This window comes from Strix uralensis, chromosome 5 (assembly GCF_047716275.1).
Source record: "Strix uralensis isolate ZFMK-TIS-50842 chromosome 5, bStrUra1, whole genome shotgun sequence".
NCBI lineage: Eukaryota > Metazoa > Chordata > Aves > Strigiformes > Strigidae > Strix > Strix uralensis.
Window position 1 is genome coordinate 852,050 of NC_133976.1, and position 20,832 is coordinate 872,881.

The following is a 20,832-nucleotide window of genomic DNA, read 5'->3' on the forward strand; positions in this document are numbered from 1 at the left end:
GGCATGAGCATGACATGAGCATGGCATGAGCGTAGCATGAACGTGGCCATGAGCGTGGTGTGAGTGTGGCATGAGCGTGGCCATGAGCATGGCATGGGCGTGGTGTGAGCATGGCATGACAGTGTCCATGAGCATGGCCGTGAGCATGGCATGAACATGGCATGAGTGTAGCATGAGCATAGCCATGAGCATGGCGTGAGTATGGCCATGAGAGTGTTCGTGAGCATGCCCGTGAGCATGGCATGAGTGTGGCCATGAGCATGGTGTGAGCATGGCCATGAGTGTGGCATTAGCATGGCATGAGTATGGCATGAGCAGGTGTAGGAGTCTGGGCTGCGCTGGGAGAAAGTTAGTGCAGACAGAAGAATGCAAGGACGAAGACAAGGCCAGCAAAATAAGGCTGGCAAAAACACACAAGATAGCAGATAAGTGAGAAACACCTGTGGTCAGCAAAAGCGGGTATGAGATAAGGGAGTTTTGGCAAGTTTTGGGCTTTACGTGCTAATTGCAATTAACCAATGCAAATGCTTGTAGAGGCGCGTGAACAGCGCGTGTAGATGACCTGTAGCCTATTAGAAGATAGATGAGTGCGTGTACGGAACTTAGTAGAGTATAAATGTAACCAGAAAAGGAATAGAACAACAAGAATGATAGGACAATAATATATAATAAAAAAGATGGACGACCTGATCATCACATTGGTGTTGCATCGTTTCTGTTCCCGCACGGAGAAATAAGGACCCCGGCTAATGGTGACTCCGACAAGCATAGCGTGAACGTGGCTGTGAGTGTGGCATGTGTGTGGTCATGAGCATGGCATGACCGTGGCATGAGCCTGGCCATGAGCATGCCCGTGAGCATGGCATGAACATGGCATGAGCGTGGCATGAACGTGGCATGAGCATGGCCATGAGTGTGGCATGAGCCTGGCATGAGCATGACCATGAGCATGGCGTGAGCGTAGCATGAACGTGGCTGTGAGCGTGGCATGAGTGTGGTGTGAGCATGGCACGAGTGTGGCATGAGCATGGCCATAACAGTGTCCATGAGCGTGCCCATGAACATGGCCGTGAGCGTGGTGTGAGCGTGAGCGTGGCGAGGCTCCCCTTGTGCCCAGGGAACACCCTGTCCCTTGCAGACAAGTATTGCAGAGATTTAGGGTGAGCTGTGCCCAGGGTGCTGCTTACTGCGAGGGACAGAGGGAGGGCGAGGGAAGGGAAGGCAGAGACGAAGGCAGGCAGGCAGGCAGGCAGATGTAGGAAACCCAGGAGAGAGGATATTGCTGGGTATTTTCACACCCTGTAAGCAGTGGCACAATATTCTGGGCCTCCCTCGGCTGGAGGCTCTGTCCCAGTCGGTGCTCAGACTCCCAGAGCAGCGGCTGCTCAGGTCTCCAAAATGCCCTGAGGAGCCCCCAGAGCCTCGGGGCTCAGAGCCCTGGACACCCCCCAGCCTCCCGCTGCGGGGCTGGGCAGCTGGGGCCCAGTGGTGCTGGGGGTGGGCCCTGCTCTCCAGCAAAGGAATGCATCCAAATACAATAAAAACCAGAAAATTAAGCACCTGGCTCCAGGAAAAGCATCCCTTTGCCAGGGATACATTTTTCCCCCTTCTCTGATAACAGGCAATTTTCCACCCGGAACATTTGCCCCGAGTGGAGGTTTTGGCGTGGCAGGCTCCTGGTGCTGTTTCTGAAGATGCCCAGAGGTGGCTGGCAGGGCCACCAGTGAGGTAGCCACCCTCTGGGGCAGAGGAGGGGTCATTCTGGCTTTCTCACAGTCACGCCCGATCCTTGCAAGCGGCTGCACCCCACTTCCCCCCAGGGCCCTGAGGTGAAAGAGCAGCTCCAGGCCTGAGCTGCTCCAGGCAAGTGGATCCATCATCTTTGTCTTCATCTTCATCTCCATCTTCATCTTCATCTTCATCTTCATCTTCATCTTCATCTTCATCTTCGTCTTCGTCTTCATCTCCTTTTCAAAGCAGATTTCAGGTCTGGCTGATAGACACCTGCGATGATACAGGTGATCGGATTTCTGCAAGACATTTGGCTTAGTACGGCACGAATGGTTTGCTTAAAACCTCTTGTTATGTGAAATTAAGTGAGCGCATGAGAAGCTGGCTCCTGACTGATGGGAAAGGTGGTTCACAGAATCATGGAATCATCCAGGTTGGAAAAGCCCTTGAAGCTCCTCCAGTCCAACCATGAACCTCACCCTGACCGTTCCCAACTCCACCAGATCCCTCAGCGCTGGGTCAACCCGACTCTTCAACCCCTCCAGGGATGGGGACTCCCCCCCTGCCCTGGGCAGCCCATTCCAACGCCCAACAACCCCTTCTGCAAAGAAATCCTTCCGAAGAGCCAGTCTGACCCTGCCCTGGCGCAGCTTGAGGCCATTCCCTCTTGGCCTGCCGCTGGTTCCTTGGCTCAAGAGACTCATCCCCCCTCTCTGCACCCTCCTTTCAGGCAGTTGCAGAGGGCCAGGAGGTCTCCCCTCAGCCTCCTCTTCTCCACACTAAACCCCCCCAGTTCCCTCAGCCGCTCCCCATCACACCTGTGCTCCAGACCCTGCACCAGCTCCGTTGCCCTTCTCTGGACACGCTCGAGTCATTCAATGGCCTTTTTGGAGGGAGGGGCCCAAAACTGAACCCAGTTCGTGGGGAGCCAGCCCGCAGTGGAGCAGCACAGCACGACCCAGGGGACCGTCCGCAGCCACCAGCTTCGCATTTTCTGAGCGGTGCCATTTCCAGGTGGCCCGTGCGGCAAATGGGGAGAGGACAGGTGAGTGCAACCAGGACTGGGGCTACAGGTGACCTCCCTGGGGCAGGGGACAGCTGGGGAAGCAGAACCAAGGGTCACCCCAAAGCCTGAGCTCTCGGGACAGTCAAGAGCTCTGATGAGCCTTCGTTAGCCCATAATCGCAATCAGAGATAATTGCAGGTGGCTGGGCATTGCTGAGCTCTCCCTACCCACAGAGACTCCTCTGGGCTGCTGCCAGTTGGATTTGGGGAGTTTAACAGGAGGATGCTCAGGAGTTGGAGCACGGGGCTGGGGGGAAAGTGGGGGCCACTTGAGGACGTGCTCCCTCCTCCCACCGTGTGTCCCGTGCTGTGCTGGTGGGAGGAATGAAGGCAGACACCCTGCTGTTAAAGAATTTCTCCAGGCTGTGGGTATCTCCAGGCTGGTTTTATTAACAACTCAGAGCTGGGCCAGCACCTCAGGGAGTGGCCGTGGCTGACAAAAAACACCTTCTGTATCTATGATTCTACAGAACATTCTGCAATACAAAAGTCTTTGGGGTTTTCCCATGAACTCTCAGCTCTTCATTCTTCAACTTCCAAAGTCCATTTTATTCCCCAGCTTCAGCTGATTCTCATCGTTCCGTTCCAATCCTTGTTTCAGTTTCAGGGTCATCTTTCGGGTCATCATCTTCTTCATCTTCCTTCCACTAGTTTTCATCTCCCACAACTCTGAGAAAGACTTCAGGATGTTCTGCTAAAACCTTCAGTAGAGCGGGCGGTTTCTAGATACTAAATTCTCTTGATGGGGCAAAACACCCGCGTTTAGTCAATTAATCCTCCTTTGTTAAAACTGTCTCTATAGGATCAGCTTGACGGGGTTTTAAACCAGCCTTGGGCTGGGACTACCCAAGCAGCAGGCTAAGGACACTTTTCAGGCCTGTGGAGCAGCGTTCTGGTTTCCTTACAAGATCGCTCAGCCCTGAACACGTTTCACTGGGCCTTAAAATGTATTTCAAATATACCAGAGGATATATTGAAAATCCTTCTACATCTGCCTGGCACGGCTGTGGTGTGGGGCTGAGCAGAGGGACCAGTTCCCTTCCCCAGATCCCATCCTTGATCCCACCAGAGGTGTCCGGAAGGTTTTTCCTCCTTCTGGAGCTGGCAGTGGGCTGGAGACAGCCTCAGTCCAGGGAGGGGGTGATGAGCAGCTTCCCTGCCTGGGCGCAGGAGTGATGCTCGTCAGCACTAATGAGCCAGAGCCATGGGGAGCCGCAGCCCATCGGCCCCCGCACTGGGAGGTCCGTGCTGGAGTCAGGTCCCTGGGCTCGCAGTGAGGAAACGGGAACGTGCCGGGATTTGGGCTCGTGGAGCATGCGGTTAACTTGAGAATTAATTCCCACCCCTGTCAAGAGGTCGTTAAGGTGCTCGACACCCAGTTACTGGTTCTCCCCCTCCTCACACCGGCTGAGAGCCACCTCCATGGTCACAGGGGTCATGGCTGGGACGGGCCCAGCGTCACCCACCACGGGGGGTGCTCTCTGGCCAGCCAGGGTGGTGGCACCAGCAGGATCCTGTGCTGGGATGCTCCGGGATGGGGCTGAGGGGCAGGAGGGGGAAGTGCAGCTCCCCTGGGATGGCTGGGCCATGGGGGACCTTGCAGGGGGACGACGGGGCCACGGGGGACCTTGAGCCACCACCAGGCATTTCCAGGAGGAGATGAGGGCGGACTGGAAAGCTCTAATGGGGGAAGTGGCTGATGCCTGGCTGAGTTGATGGGTTTGCCCGGGAAATTGGTGCAGTTCAGGGTCATTCCGGGGGCTCAGCACAGGGCCCCTGGCACTGCTGGGGGTGGGGGGAGACCCCATTTAACCAGCAGCCGGAGCGGTCTTTGCCTGCACGATTCTGACTAGAGCCGGGGACATGCCCACAGCCTTGTCCCGCAGCACAGGGGATGCGTTTCAGCCCACCAACACGCCTGCCCAGGAGGCTGCAAACCCCTGGGGCTCCTTGGGGAGCTCACGCCCTCTGCCCACCCCAGCCAGGTCCCTTCTGACACCCTGGGGTTGCAGCAATGTGCCCAGCCCAGGCACTGCCGGGGTCCCCGGAGGGCTCAGCCAGGGTCTGCAGGAGCTCGGGGGCAGCGACTGGCCCCTTCCCACAGCCTTGTGTCCCGGCACCTGTGGTGCCGAGCTGCTGTGCCGGCAACTGGCTGGCACCACCGCCCCGGGGCTCGGCCACCTCTCGGCCGCCTCCACCCCAATTACTTGCAAAATGTATTGCTCCGTGTTGTATTAAAACGTCAGCGCTTGACACAAAATATTTATGGGCTCTGCGCCGAAAGACAGCCCGGGCGCTCCCCTGGCACGCGAAGGATGTGGTGACGGCACCATGGCCGGGGCAGCGGTGTAGTGCAGGGGTCTTGCATGGCCTGCGGCTGGGTTGGGGTGGCCGAGCAGGAGTGACGAGGGTGGGTCCCTTCCTGGGGACCCCAATTCCCACCCAGGCTGAGTGCTGGTGATAGTGGGAGACCCTGCAGCGATGGACGGGGCCTCAAATCCCACCGTGGTACCGAAGCTGGGCGCTGCGGCAGGTCGAGGTCAATTTGGTTACCCCAGAGCGATCCCCCCAGCACGAAGAGGAGCTTTCCCCTCCTCTTCATAGCCCCTTTCTACATGTCTGAGGCTGTTTTGCATCTTTCTGGGCTTTTTCTCTGTAGCAGGTGACCCTGCTCCTTGCCAAGCACTGGGGATGGCTGGAAAAAAATCCTTTCTTTTCTCCTGCAGAAAGCACACGTGAAAGTTAAAAGCCCAGATGACTCAGCCAACCAAGAAAACCTACTTTATCTAAGCGTTTCCACCTACATTTTAACTTTCTTTTCGATCATAAAGATGATTATTAAAATATTCTGGCTAAAAGAGGCAATCTCAGGGCTTGAAGACGCCCTCTCGGGAGCTGGAGGTGGAGGTGGGACGCAGCTGCAAGCCGGGACAGCGGCACGGCGAGGCGTGGGCCCAGGAATCCTGTAAATCGGGGTAACAGAGGAGATGATTTCCTGCCCTTTGTGCACAAGCTCTTGCCCAGATGCTCGCGAATCATGGTGAAAAGTATTAAAAAGGAAAAGGGGAGAAAAACAAGGAAATAACTTATTGTAGAATGAACTGGAGCAAGAAAATTAAAAGCGGTGGAGGGTTGCGGCAGGCAAGGAGCGAGCTGGGAGGAGGATCCCTCCCATACTGACCTGACCCCGGGTGGGAGATTTCAGCAAGGGCAGTGTGGTTTTGGGGTGAAACCCCGAGAGTGGGACCCCAGGGACACCCCGGCCGAGGGGCCAAAGGCTGCGCCGGCGCCACATGTAGGACACAAACCCTCCGGGAAAGGAATATAATTAACACGAAGGTTGCAAAACATGCCCCGACCCAGCGGTGTCGGTGCATCCCTACGTGACCACTCAAAAAGAGGATTTTCCTTTTCCGCCACCCTCAAAGGGCTCCGTCGTGGGCTGGCAGAGGTGAGCAGCGGCTGCGGCAGCATGCGAGGAGCCCGGCACCACAGTGAGGGACACGCCACGGGGCTGCTGCCAAACGCTGCAACGTCTCCGGCCAGGTGAGCATCTCCAAATCGCCCCCCAAACGTGTCCGTCCGTGAGGCACCAGCTGGACGGTCGCTTGTCGGAGCCACCAGCTTGGATGCCTGCGGTAGCATGGCACGCTGGGGTGGAGCAGGAGCGACCCCAGACCTCAGCTCTGAACTTGCCGGTTGAACAGGAGCCAGCAGTGTGCCCAGGTGGCCAAGAAGGCCAATGGCATCCTGGCTTGTATCAGCACTAGCGTGGCCAGCAGGGACAGGGAAGGGATCTGACCCCTGTGCTCTGCACTGGTGAGGCTGCACCTCGATGAGTGGGTTCAGTTTTGGGCCCCTCCCTCCAAAAAGGCCATTGAATGACTCGAGCGTGTCCAGAGAAGGGCAACGGAGCTGGTGCAGGGTCTGGAGCACAGGTGTGATGGGGAGCGGCTGAGGGAACTGGGGGGGTTTAGTGTGGAGAAGAGGAGGCTGAGGGGAGACCTCCTGGCCCTCTGCAACTGCCTGAAAGGAGGGTGCAGAGAGGGGGGATGAGTCTCTTGAGCCAAGGAACCAGCGGCAGGCCAAGAGGGAATGGCCTCAAGCTGCGCCAGGGCAGGGTCAGACTGGCTCTTCGGAAGGATTTCTTTGCAGAAGGGGTTGTTGGGCGTTGGAATGGGCTGCCCAGGGCAGGGGGGGAGTCCCCATCCCTGGAGGGGTTGAAGAGTCGGGTTGACCCAGCGCTGAGGGATCTGGTGGAGTTGGGAACGGTCAGGGTGAGGTTCATGGTTGGACTGGAGGAGCTTCAAGGGCTTTTCCAACCTGGATGATTCTGGCATTCTGCGCTGGCTCCCTAGGCCCCTCTGCTCCGGACGGGTGATTTTGGGGTGTTTTGGAGTCACCTCAAGATCTGTACCCACAGCCCCAACATCCCCAGTGGGATGTCACCCTGCAGCCACAGCCGGATTTCGTGTCCCCGCTGCCGGGCCATGGTGATGGAGGGTGACCTCGGGGGGTCGATGCTGTGGGGAACACAGTGCCCCCGGTCACCTCATGGGACGTGGCCGTCACTGGCCGCAGGCACTGCAGCCTCCTGGTAGGGTTGGGGTGTCCGTGGGGCAGCAGAACCCCCCGTGGGGGGGTGGCCTTGGGGAGGGGGGGTGCAGGGTGCGAGCCACGAGGCTACTGGGTGGCCCGTGCTCACAGCTGACCCACCCCAAAACTGGCCAAAAGCTGCAGGGGTGCAAGTGGGGACCCCGTTTTCCTCCTTTTTGCCCCCAGAACTGCTGGTTGGGAGATGGCAGGAGCGGCCGGGGCCATGTACTGTGCTGGGAGCCTCCGGTAGCCCCGTGGCTCTGCCTTGGCACGGGGCGGGGGGGGGGGGGGGCACCGGGGGGCGACCCTGCACCCTCCGAGTGCAGCTGGTGGTACTGGGGGAGGGACCCTGGGGGGACAGAGCTGCTGCTGGGGAAGGTGAGGGGGGAGGCAGCACAGGGAGCCCATTCCCCCCTAACATATGGGGGGACACCCCTCCCCAAACTCCCCCCCCGTGCCAAGTGGGGTCATGCCGGGGGATTCCGCTTCCCCTGACCCCCCCACGGGGCCGTGCTGGGCGTCCCCGCTTCCCAGTCCCCCCATGGGATGTGCTGGGGGATCCCCCAACCCCCCCATGGGGCTGTGCTGGGCGTCCCCTTCCCCTGACCCCCCCCGTGGGGCTGTGCTGGGGTCCCCTTCCCCCCGTGGGGTGCCACCCGGTGCCCTTTTCCCCCGCCGGGGGCCGGGGGTTGGGCTGCGGGGGTCGGATCCCGCCGGTGCTCGGCGCTGCCCGCCCGCGGGCCGGGCGGTGACGCGAGGGGGCGTGTCCCCGCCAGGCCCCGCCCCCGGCGCGGGGGAGGCCACGCGGGAGCCCGGGCGCCCCTTTGCCGACGTGTCCCTGGCGCCGCGTGCCCCGGAAGTCCCGCCCCCTTCCCGCGGGGCGGGAGGGCGGGCCGCGGGGCGGGGCCTCCTCGTGACGTCACCGCCGCGGCGGCCTCTCGAGCCGGTGCTGCGGCGCCGAGCGCCGCCATTGGCCGGGACGCGTCGGGGCGGGGCGGAGCCAGCGGCGGAGCCGGCTTCCCGTTGGCCGTCGGCCTGAGCGGAGGGGCGGGGCGTAGGGGAGGCCCCGCCTCCTTTCCGCTCGGCTCCGCCCCGCCCCGCGGCTCCTTCCGCGCTCGCCCCGGGCCCCGTCCGCTGCCTCCGTGTTCGCCCCGTCCGCCGCCTCCCCCCGCCCCGCCATGGCCTCCGCGGCCGCCCCCGGGCAGGGCGGCTCCGCGCCGCCCCTCGCCGTCCAGCGCGGCATCGTCAAGATGGTAAGGGCTCCCCGCGGGCCTCGCGCGCCCGCCGGCCCGGCCCGGGGCCGCGGCCCCCTCCGCTGCCCACGACCCCTCCCCCCGCTTCCCTCAGGCCCTCCGGTGCCCAGGACCCCCCTCCCGCACTCCCCTCCCGGTAACCGGCACCCCCCCGCCTCCTGCAGCCCCCTACAGTGCTCGGAACCCCCCCTCTGCTCCCCACCTCCCCTCCGGTAACCGGGCTTTCTCCCCCCATGCAACCTCCTCCGGTGCCCGGGCCCCCCCTCTCCGCTCCCCTCCTCGCCTCTCGCTCTGCCCCCAGGCCGCGGCCTTCCCCCTTTCCCCCGCCCCCCACCGCACCTTCCGGTGCCCTCGGGTCCCTTCCCGCGGCTCCCGGTGCTGCCGGTTCCCCGGTGCTGTTCTGCAACCCCTTTTTCTCTTTTTCTCTCCCCCCTCCCCCGCTAGCCTGGGGACCCCTCACTGCGTCCCGGGACATCCCTCCCCCCCAGGTTGGGGGGTGCTGGCGGGGCTGTGCCCACACACCCCCCCACCGTGTCCTGGGGCCGGGGACAAGGCTGGCCCGGGGGGGGCTACACCGCCCCCCGTCCCCCCCCACCCCGGCTGGGACGGGGCAGGAAGAGCTTTTGGGTCCCCCCCCACGTGCCCGTGGGCCAGGAGCTGGTGGTCCCGCTCAGCTGGCAGCCCAGAGGAAGTTTGGGCTTCCCCGGCGGTGTGAGCAGCAGCCCCGTGGCCCCCCGCCATCCCACACCCCTCGGGGTGCCCCACCTGCTCCTCTCCCTCCTCTTCCTCCCGTGCCAGCGGTGTCCCCACGGGAAGGAGGGGTGGGACAGGGTGCCCGAGCCCCCCCCTTGTCATGTCCCCGCGTGTGCCGGCAGCAGAGACCTGCAGGGCGAAGGTCGGGGCCTGGCAGCAGCCGCTGGGATCGGGCCTGGCGCCGTGTCCTGCTCCCCGGCGGTTTGGGGACATCGGCGGTTTGGGGACACTGCCCTCCCCACACTTCAGCTCGCCGATGGCATGGGGAGCCCTTCCCGCTGTCTTGTCCCCAACAAACAGATTTTTGGGGTGCTCAGGGAAAAACCTCCCCCGGCCTGGCTGTGTCCGAGGGGCTGCGGGTCCAGAGTGTGATATTTTTTTTTTTATTTTTGGGGGTGGGACGGTTGGGTTCCGCTGGAGGCAGCCGTGCGTGACAGGCACCCGCTGCCCCGTGCCTGGGTGCTGTGGGATTGCTGCCCCTTTTTCTAGGGCACCCAGCCGAAAATCCCTGCGCAGGGGGGCACCCCGGAGGGGTGGGGGTCCCTGGCTCTCCGCGGTGGCTGCTCTGCTTCGTGGTGGGGCCAGGAGCCGCTGGGACCAGCTGGGGTGGTGCCGCCTGCGGGCTCCGCTGCCGTTCCCATCACAACTTTCTGAACTGGGAAGTTTTGGGGTTTGTTTTTTTATGCTTTCCCTGAAATCACAGTGGGGAAGTTTGGGAGCAGGGAGGGGGCTCGTCCTGGCGCAGCGGAGCAGCATGAGGGGGGAGAAGCAGGAGCCAGGGGAGAGGCCCCGGGAGCCTGACTGAGGGGTGGGATGGGGTGTCAGTGGGCTCCTTTTGGGGGGCTGGGGGAGCACACGGAGAGGTGCAGCGTGGCACGGGGTGCCCCCTGCTCTGGGGCTGACCCAGGGCCGCGCGTTGGTGAGTCTCCAGGCGAATAGAGAGAGGCGGGTGGGTGGCTGGGTCCCTGCCCTGGCTCCTCGCCGCTGGCTGTTCCCTTTCCGCGCCCCGGACACTGGCTGTGCTGGCGGGACCGTGGTGCCATCGCCTCCCGCACTCCGGGGACGTCTTGGCAGCAGGAGCCTGGCCCGTCCAACCCGTGTCCCTGGGCCATGGCCTGGACTCAGCCTGCCCTAAGTACAGCTTTCGCAGCCTGGTTTAAGCCTGGTTTAAGCCCAGCTTGCTCTGACCAGAGCATGTGGCAGGGCTGATGGGTGCCCATGGTCAGGGACACGGGGGGTGACGATGTGGCCGCTCCACAGACAGGGACACGGGGTGGGGGGTGACATTGTGGCCACTCCATGGGCAGGGACACGGGGTGGGGGGTGACATTGTGGCCACTCCACAGGCAGGGACATGGGGAGGTTGACAGTGTGACTGCTTCACAGGCAGGGACACAGGGAGTGATGATGTGGACGCTCTATGGGCAGCGACGCAGGGTGGAGGGTGACGATGTGGCTGATCCAGCGACAGGGACACGGGGTGGGGGGTGACAATGTGGCCACTCCACAGGCAGGGACGTGGGGGGTGACAATGTGGCCACTCCAGGGGCAGGGACACAGGGTGGGGGGTGATGATGTGGCTGCCCCAGGGACAGGGACGCAGCGGGGTGACAATGTGGCTGCTCTACGAGCAGGGACGTGGGGCGGGGGCTGATGTTGTGGTCACTCCAGGGATAGGGACACGGGGCAGGGGGTGATGATGTGGCTGCCCCAGGGACAGGGACACAGGGGGATGACGATGTGGCTGCTCCACGGGTAAGGACACGGGGTGGGGGGTGATGATGTGGCTGCTCCACAAGCAGGGACACAGTGGGGTGACAATGTGCCCACCCCAAAGCACCGCACGCACCTGCAGAGCACGGAGCAGCTCCGTTAACGAACCTGTCCCTGTCCCCAGACCCAGGGTTTGTCTTGTTAATTGGATAAAACAGTTACAGCACCCGCCTTGTTTCCCTGTGCCCTATGAATTAAAGATTGAGGTTAATTACAGCGATGAAACCTCTCAGTCCTTAAGCATCAAGCACAGAGCCTTTGCCGGGGGATCACTGCGTGTGGCTTGGGTTTAATTTGAAGCTCGATTCCCTGCAGCTCGCGCCGTGGGCCCGGGCAGGGGGTGGCACGGGGCGGCCAGACCCTCGGCGTCGGCACGGTGGGGCTCGTTTTGGTGAGGCTCGGCGCGAGCTGGTGTCCCTGGCACCGTGTTGGGCTGGCTCCTGTGCCAGGGTACTAGTCCTCTGGCTTCGGGATGCGCCGTGCGTGTGGCCGTGGGGACTTTGGGTGGGCGATGAGCCAAGGCACACACTGAAATCCAAGCCGGAGGTTTTCTTCGGCCGCATCAATCCCTGCGTGCAGGGAGCCAGCGCCGATTAAAACAGGAGGAGGGTGATCCCCGGCGCGCTCATTCTGCCTGGCCGGGAGCCCGGCTCCATGGCTCTGCCGTTGCTTGGGGTCTGGTACAGGGACGACTGGGGGTTCCTGCAGGGCAGGGGGGTGTTGGGATGAGTGAGGTGTGAGGAGGAGAGGTCTAGTTTGGGTCTCTTTGTTATTTTCTTGGGGATTCTCCAGCAGTTTTCTCCATACAGGTTTATTTGTCTGACCTTGATGACTTGGCTGAGGTTACCACCCATGGGTGCGGGCTGCGGCCGGCCGGCACTGGTGCCTGCAGCCCCAGCGGGTAGGATCCACCGGTAAAGATTTTAGCATCTCGGTGGGTAAAAGCATCTGTCCGGAGCATGGTCCTGGCTCAACCCCCCTGTAAGTCTCACCGAGGCGGTGCCGAGCGGCCCAGGCAGTTAAAGCCCTCGTGCCGAGTCCCTCCGGGCTGACCGGCTGTGGGCACGTGCCCTGGCTCAGGAGGCTGCGCCGGGGCAGCACCGATGCCAGCTTTTCCCTGTCTGCATCCTCCTGTGCTGTGCCAGCAGCCACCCAGTGCCCCTTGGGGGACTCACAGTGCCTGCCTGAAAGTGGGGGTCTCCCTGTGGCAGCGGGGAGTGATGGGGTGCCGGAGGAGCCTTGGGAGGGTGGGATGGTGCTGCCCTGGGATGCTCCTGGCTTGGAGCACTTGGCAGCCAAAGCAGTGGGGGAAAATAGCTCGGCTGGGCTCACCGGAGTGGTCAGCACTGGGAGTAAAATCCTGATCTGCCAATTGTGCTGGAGTGAGTGCAGAGGAGGGCAACGAAGCTGGGGAAGGGCCTGGAGAATAAATCCTGTGAGGAGAGATTGAAGGAGCTGGGACTGTTCAGTGTGAGGAGGAGAAGGTGAGGGGAGACCTCATCACTCTACAGCTCCCTGAAAGGACGTTGTAGAGAGGTTGGTGCTGGTCTCTTCTCCCAGGGAATTAGTGACAGAACAAGAGGGAACGGCTTTAAACTGCAACAGGGGAGGTTCAGACTGGACATGAGGAAAAATGTTTCCCAGCAAGAGTGGTGAGAGAGTGGAATAGGCTGCCCAGGGAGGGGGTGGAGTCACCATCCCTGGGTGTGTTTAAGGGCCGTTTGGATGAGCTGTTGGGGGATGTGGGGTAGGGGAGAACTTTGTAGAGTGGGGCTGAGGGTTGGACTCGATGATCCCGAGGGGCTTTTCCAACCTGAATGATTCTGTGATTCTGTAATTCCTTGGCGTTACCCACTGTGCTGAGCTCACCCCGCGTTCCAGCCCTGAAGGAAGGGACAGGATGTGTGCCGGGCACCGCTGTGAAGGCGCTCAGTGCGGAGCTTGGCTCCATCCCACGTCTCCAAGTGGGAAATTTGGGGCAGCTCCTGGCTTTGCGAGGCACCTGTGGTGCCTGGAAGTCTGTCTGTCCATGCAGCATCACCTGCCTGCATGCTCAGTTCCGTCACCTCTTGCCTCCCGGCTGCTCTCCTTCTCCGGAGGCTGGGCGGGACCCCCACCCGTAACCTCTCTGTCTCCCCGCAGGTGCTGTCAGGCTGTGCCATCATCGTCCGAGGGCAGCCCCGAGGCGGGCCGCCCCCCGAGCGCCAGATCAACCTCAGCAACATCCGTGCTGGCAACCTCGCCCGCCGCGCCGCCGCTGGCCAGCCGGATGCCAAGGATACCCCGGACGAGGTGGGTGCCTCGTGCCAGCCGTGTCACGCGGCCCCAGGGCTCCTGGGCTGAGCTGGATGGGGGTACAGACCACAGCACCCTCGGCTCGGCCGTTGCAAGAGGGGAGGGTGAATTTTTGGGGTGAATTGTCCTTCCTCACGCTGCTGCGGTCACGGGGCAGGCATCATCCACTGGCGAGGACAAGGCTTGGCTGGGCAAGGTGCCTCCAAGCTTCCCCTGTGGGGCTTTGCCTGCCCCGGAGCGCGGGAGGCAACGCGGGTGTTGCTTTGGCAGATGGGGTGCAGGCAGGGCTGCCTGTACCGGCAATGGGGAGAGGGGGGGGTTGTGTCAGAGGGAGCCCAGCCCCGGCCACCCATCCTCCCAGCCCCGGGGGTGGTGCAGAGAGCGCTGGCAGCTAATTGCTCTCCCTGGGGAGTTTGTCTTCTAAACACTGCTTCAGCCTTTAAATGTCACTCTTTTAAAAAATTACGCCTGTCAGGTTTGCTAATTGTTTATGAGCACGTCGTGTTCTCTCCTCCGGACCGCGTTCCCCACCCACCCGCTGCGGTGGAGTGGGGCTGAGCTCACCGGGGCTCCGGTGCGCTCCTGCCTCAGTACAGGGAGGTGCCAGTGGGATGCCAGAGCCTGATTCTCCTGGCCGGACACGGCCACCGTGGCCAGTCCTGCTCTGCTCCTTTGCCACGGGCACCTGCGCAGCTTTGGGCAGGAGCTGGAGGAGCCCTGACTGGTCCAGCCCTGGTGTCGCCGCAACTCCAGCCCCGCTTCCTCTATCCCAGGAGCTTCCCTGGGCTCAGCCCGGAGCACGAGGCCAGCTGGAAAACCAACTGTGACCCCTCTGCGGGGGGGACGGAGCGGGAGAGCAGAGGTGTTTCTCCTGAGGAATAATGGGGTCGATTCCTCTGCAAGCTCGTGGGCTGCCGACAGCCTCCAGCGTGGTCCCGGGCTAACACGGCGCACGCGGAGAAGAGCGCGAGTTCCCCGCAGCGGGGAGGCTCGGGGTTTTCCCCGGCTCACCCCGACTTCTTTCCCTCCAGCCCTGGGGGTTCCCGGCTCGTGAGTTCCTGCGGAAGAAGCTGATTGGGAAGGAGGTCTGCTTTACCGTGGAGTACAAGACCCCGCAGGGCCGGGAGTACGGGATGGTGTATTTGGGGAAAGGTGAGCACCAGGGGCTCCGTTGGGTACCTAAAGGGCTGTTGGGGGGTGCATGGTGGGGTTTGGGGGGTGCGCGGTGCTCGCGGAGCTGCTGTGTGAGAGGGTGGGTCGGGCTGCAGCGTCGGCAGCAGGAGGACACGTGCCCGGTTTTCCACAGAGCTCCAGGTTTTGGAGGGGAGCGATGCCCGGCAGCGGACCCGGCTGCCGGTGGGGCCGTGCAGAGCTGCGCTCTCCGGAGCTGCAGCCGCCAGTTGATGCTCTGCGGCGCCGGGTGAATTCCCCCGGGTTTCCCCTTGCCATCTTTTTCTGTCGTTCTAAATCTCTGGATCACCTCTGGTGGATTGAAATCTCCCAAAAGGAACCAGCTTTACCTGCGGCCCTGCCGGGAGCAAAGCCTGGCCTGGCTGCGAGGCCCAAATCCTGCATGAGGCCCGTGGGCAGCACCCACCCTGGCTCACGGCCTCTGGGTGCTGGCACAGGTGGGCTCTGGCTCCAGTTAAACCCCCTCTCACAGTGAGCGGGACACTGGGCTGCGCTCTGCTGGGTGCTGCGTCTCCTCTGCCAGCAGCCCTGGCTGATTTTGGTTTCATCCGTGCTGGTGGATGAGTTTCTGGGGTCTCACTCCCTGTGGTTAACCCCCACTCAGCCATCGCTCAGTCTGGTGAGAGTAAGGCTGAGAGAAAGCGGTTTAGGGTGGGCAACATCACTGGGCCCCTGACTCCAAAAAGGCCATTGAATGACTCGAGCGTGTCCAGAGAAGGGCAACGGAGCTGGTGCAGGGTCTGGAGCACAGGTGTGATGGGGAGCGGCTGAGGGAACTGGGGGGGTTTAGTGTGGAGAAGAGGAGGCTGAGGGGAGACCTCCTGGCCCTCTGCAACTGCCTGAAAGGAGGGTGCAGAGAGGGGGGATGAGTCTCTTGAGCCAAGGAACCAGCGGCAGGCCAAGAGGGAATGGCCTCAAGCTGCGCCAGGGCAGGGTCAGACTGGCTCTTCGGAAGGATTTCTTTGCAGAAGGGGTTGTTGGGCGTTGGAATGGGCTGCCCAGGGCAGGGGGGGAGTCCCCATCCCTGGAGGGGTTGAAGAGTCGGGTTGACCCAGCGCTGAGGGATCTGGTGGAGTTGGGAACTGTCAATGTTAGATTAATTCTTGGACTGGAGGAGCTTCAAGGGCTTTTCCAACCCAGATGATTCTGGGATTCTGTGATTCTGCACCCTGCTGCCGGTGCTGAACCGCTCTCCTCGGCTTAGACTTCCCGTGCCCTCGGGTTTCAAGAAGGGGGACGAGGCCCACTCAGGGTGGGTGGGCTCATGGGAAGTGAGTGCTCACTGGGGCCCAGCTTGTTCTCTGGCAGCAGCTGGATGCACCGGCTTGGTGTGGGGCAGGGGGTGCACCAAGCGAACCATGCGCCTCTGCTCACTGCGGAGCCGGGACTACCCCACAACTGGGAGGTTTGGGATACGACCAGGGAGTGGGTCGGGCTCCCTGGCAGCCTCCTCGCCCCTGGGATAAAGTTGGGGGAAGGGGGGAAGGACCAGGCGTGCGCTGGGGGCTGTAAGGAAGTTGCTGAGTTGCAGGCGTAGCTCTGGTGCAGAGTGGGGAGTCGGGTGCCCTTGGCCCCGTGTCCCTGCGGACTCTGCTGCTCGCAGCTCGGACTGGAAAGGGTGAGCAGGTGCTGTGGGGTGTCCTTGTCCCCAAATCTACTCCCTGGTGGTGCTCGGAGCCTTTCCCACGGTGGAAGTGGCAGGTTGGCTCGAGCAGCAAACACCCGGCACTCACTGAGCACCGCAGACGGGGCTCATCCGAGGCACGCACGGAGCAAGCGGGGTTTGCACGGGGGCCCAGGGAGGAAGGAGGTGGTCCGTGATGTTTGGTGGGGGGAGAGGGTCCCTCTGGGTCTGCGGCAGGAGGTGCTGGTGCCTCTGCGCAGGATAAGGATGAGGAAGACCCGGCGTCGCTGCTGGCTCCCCGGTCCCTGCTGCAGAGGATCAGCGGGTGCGTTTGCAGCCGCGCAGCTCCCCGGGGAGGCTGGAGCTCTCTTCTCGGAGGTTTTCAGGCTCGGTTGGACGTGCCCAGGGCCAGCGTGGCCCAAGGTGGGCAATAGCCCGGAGCCCCTTTGTACCAGCACCTCGTCGCTGCTATGAGGGTGACCCAGGACTGGCTTCCCGTCACTGCTGCACCCTGGCCTGTGCCAGCCAGCATGTCCCATGTCCCTGGGAGGGGAGAAAATTTGCAAGACCCCCCTGCGGTCCTCAGGCTGTGAGAAAGGGGAGCAGGGCCCTACGACCTTCCAGGATGAGCCTTGTCCCCCCGAGACCACAAATAACTGGATATTGAAGTTACCTCCGTGCTCATTTCTGAGCTTTGCTCATGGGTTGGGGGACTGGGAAGCCCTTTGGTCTGGGGATCCCCTCCTGCAGAGCTGGGGGGGTGTGTAGTTTTGGGGAGCTCTCCGCTTTCCCACTCCTTCAGCAGGAAGCCTGGCAGGTCCTGACAGCGCAGTCTGCAGCAAATCAAACCCTGAAAGGGATTTTGTTGCTCAGTGACATGGTGAGGGGTGAAGTGCTCCCTTTCAGTCACCTGCAGCCTTCCTGTGTGCCATGTTAAGGACTCTTGTGCTGTGCCTCCTGCGGAGGCGTCGTCCTTATTGTTAAATCCCAGCCTGTCATGCCGTGGAGGTGAGAAATGAAGCATCAAACGTTTCCTGATGAAGTTTGTCAAGGTTTAAATACTATTAATGTGGAAACACCGTGACAGCTTCCCTGGCAGCGATGCAGCAGCTCTCTGCGGCTCCGGGCTTTTGGGGGGGCTTTTTGGGGCTGGGAGCTTGTCGTCGCTCGCCAGTGGTGGCTGAGCTGGAGCGGAGGTGCTGGGGAAGGGTGGGGGTCCGGGCCCCCCCTCCCCAGCCACCCCGCACTGCTGCTGGGGGCTGCGCACCCCCGCACCCTCCCTTCTGCGTGGGCAGCCGGGGGATTCTCCTTGAATTTTCCTATTTATCTGCTCTCCCCGCCTGGGATCCCCCCCCAGACCGTGGCATTGGTCCCCCGCCTCCCTGGGGGCTCTGGCTCCTGGTAGCCTCGAAGCCCCGTGTTTTTGCAGAGGAGGGATGCTGCGTGCAAGGGACCCGTCGCAGGCCTAATATTTACATTATTTTAAATAGTATATCCTCTTTTCATGGCAGCGCAGCCTTTGCTGGAAATCCAGAGAGCCCCTTTGGTGCTGGGAGGGCACTGCCTGGCCCCCCTGCGGGTGCTGAGCACGTCCCTTTCCCACGGAGATGCCCTGGGTGACAATTTTCACAGCCCAGTAGCGCGTCAGAGTGATGTGCCACCTTCCCGCTTGCTTAGCCCTGGGCTGGGGGACGTGGTGGCCCCAGGAGAGCCCCAGGTGACCCCGCTCGATGCAGCGTGAAGACCACATGCTGCTGGGACACCGGGCTGGTGACGGGAGCCGTTCGCTCCCGGATTCCTCTGGCACTTGTTGGCTGGAATTGCGGTGGGAATGCTTTCCAGGACGGAGGCCCGCGTGCTGCCGTGGGCGCGCTGCCGGCTCGTCTCGCTGACTCCTCTCCTCCTCTCTCCGCAGACACGAGTGGCGAGAACATCGCTGAGTCCCTCGTGGCCGAAGGGCTGGCTTCCCGCCGGGAAGGGATCCGAGCCAACAAGTACGTAACTCGCCTGCGTTCCTGCCCATGCTGCGCGGCCGTGCCGATCCTCTGCGGGGATTTACCCGGAGCCGTTGGGTTCCTCGGCTTTGGCCAGGTGCCCGCCGCTGCTCCAGGGTTTCACAGGCAGCCATGTCCCAGCGTGGTGACCCCTTGTCTTTAGGGTTGAGGTGGCGAGGGGTTGTGGGGGGCGGCCAGGTGTCTCCTTGCCAAAGCACCGGCGCTGTGGCCCCAGCTTGCAGAGCAGAAAATGATCTGAAGCTCTTGGTCGTTGGAAAAATAACACTGGGCGTGGAGTCGAGGTGCTTTAATTCACGCCGGAGAGGTGATGTTGTGATGTTCCTGCCCCTCATCCTACGTCTGGGCAGTGTGATGGTGCCAGTGCTGTCGTAGCTGATGCTCGCCCTGGCCCTGGCGTGTCCCGGAGTGAGGGAGAAGCCTGGGCTCGGCTTACGGCGTGTCGGCGTCCCCGCGCACGGCCCGGGGCAGCAGCTCCCCTGTTCCAGGGGTGCGAGCTGTTGCTGTGGCGCTGCTATAAATACCGCTGGGACGCTGTTTCCATCCCTGCGCCTGCCGGGCTGGAAACGTGCCCGTGTCGCTTCCGAAAACTCTTCCTGGAACACTTGGATGTTTTCCACCCAGTGTTTTCGGTAGCGTAAACAGGTATTTTGGAGTACGCAGAGCGCGCGTTGCCGAGGGCAGGGGTGGGGTAGTTTGTGCCCAGGCTTGTTGCCTGCCCGGGGATGCAGTCCCTGTCCCCAGCCCTTGGGGACCGAGCTCTCTGCCTGGTGCTGGTGGGCTCTGGGTGCCCTTGGCAGAGTTCAGTGCTACATACAGTATTTATCTGTGATAATATTAAATAGGAATACAGTATTTTTTATTATTAATGATTGATTTACAGTATTAGAGTTCAGGAGCTCTGCTGTGGCATGGTCGGGGACCATGGAGGGCAGCAATGTATGGGGGATGTGCCTGCACTGGAGGGGCTGCAGAAGCCGGTGGGGTGCTGGGGCCAGGGGCACGGAGCTGCCGGGAGAGCGGGCGCAGTGCCAGCGCCAGAGCCTGGCGAGGACCGGTGGCGTTTTTGGGGCGAATGGGGTTCTGCTGGAGTCGGCCCTCACCGCCCTGTCCTGGTTCTGCACCTCCCGCATCGAGGCAGAAGCCTCTGCCTGCCAATCCGCTGGCGTTTTCTCACTGGTTTTCTCCTGCTTCCCACTGGAAATGTCCCGCTGGGGCTTGTGCCGAAGAGGGGCCACGAGCCCACGCAGAGCTGGCTGTGATGCCCCAAGGAAGCCACGCTCGCACGGCGCAGGGCCGGCTGTTAGAGACCGTGGGCTGGTGCTCGCCCAGGCGCCTCAAGGCCAGTGTGACAGGCCTTGGCTCTGATTTGAGGGGGGGTTCTCCGCTCACCCCTGCTTCCCAGCCAGCCTTCCCAGTTGGAGCCCCCTCCCCTGGCCCTACCGTGGGAACTGCTCCCAGCAGAAGGCGTTGTGTGGCCACGGAGGGCAGGGCAGCCCCACGCCGCCTCCTCGGGGAGCCCCTTGCTCCCCCCCACCTCCATGGAAGTGACTGAGGTCCTCCAGGGACTTTACAGGTGTTTCCAGACCAGCCTTGTGCTGGAGGGAAGGAAATCAGGGTGCAGATTGGGTGCTGTCGCCCACTGTTTGTCCTGGGACAGCCCCACAGGGACCTTCTGGTGGTTTCAGGCTTGTGGGGTTCTGCCTCTCTGCTGCTTCAGCCTCCTGTGAGCGTAGCCGCTCGCCCTGACCCCCACGATGACGGGGGGAGCACAGGCAGCCCCCCCAAGCTGGGCAACGCCGCTGCCAGGAGCTCCATCCCCAGCGCGACGGGGCTGGCGTGGCACCATTAGCACAGGGCTGAGCTTCCTGCAATTAAACATCGCCCGGAGCGCGGCGCCGCGTTTGCTCTCCTCGTTCAAAGAGTGCGTTAATTAACGGCTGCGTGAGGCGGCTCGTGAGGTTCCTCAGCTCCTTGTGTCGGGCGCTTCTGCGGTGAATTCAGGGTTCATCAGGTTGCAGCTTTGCCCTGAGCTGAAGAATGCTAAAACACAAATATCCCCAAATTTGTTTAATGAGTTCTGACAGCGCTGGCCAGCGGCGCGGTGGGGGAGCTGCTGCGCTCGGCCGCTGGCGTGTGCAGAATGGGGACGGTCTGTGGTTTGGTATGTTTTTTCCACCCCTCCTCTCCCAAAACACGCTCTGCCGTGCTGGGAGTTGGGGCTGCCGTGTCTCCCTGGGGCTGCCTTTCCATCGCGGTGCCCAAAAGCCACCTCGGAAGGGGTTGTGTGGGCTAAACACCCCCCCTAGTCTATCAGAGACGGCGCTTCCAGCAGCAGGAATTCAGACACGGATGGTGCAGCCTCTGTGCTGGAGAAACTGAGTCTGATTTACTGTGTGTTGCTGTCAGCAGCACGAAGAGTTGTTCACCAGCTCGCCCAGGCGGTACCTTTTCTAGATGTGAGTGATTGAATCACTAAAACATCCAGAAAAGTGCCTGGAAGATGGATGTTCCTGGTGATAAAACACGCAGGAACCAG

General features: G+C 62.0%; 1 protein-coding gene across 1 annotated transcript in view; it reads left to right on the plus strand.

Annotated features, from left to right (window-relative positions):
* Positions 1 to 8,494: 8,494 nt before the first annotated feature.
* Positions 8,495 to 20,832, plus strand: part of SND1 (staphylococcal nuclease and tudor domain containing 1) — a 127,088-nt gene continuing 114,750 nt past the window's right edge. The window contains exons 1-4 of the mRNA XM_074869597.1: positions 8,495 to 8,645; positions 13,314 to 13,463; positions 14,498 to 14,618; positions 18,197 to 18,275. Of these exons, the coding sequence (XP_074725698.1) occupies positions 8,571 to 8,645; positions 13,314 to 13,463; positions 14,498 to 14,618; positions 18,197 to 18,275 (425 nt within the window). The 5' untranslated portion in view covers positions 8,495 to 8,570. The remainder of the gene's footprint in view (positions 8,646 to 13,313; positions 13,464 to 14,497; positions 14,619 to 18,196; positions 18,276 to 20,832) is intronic.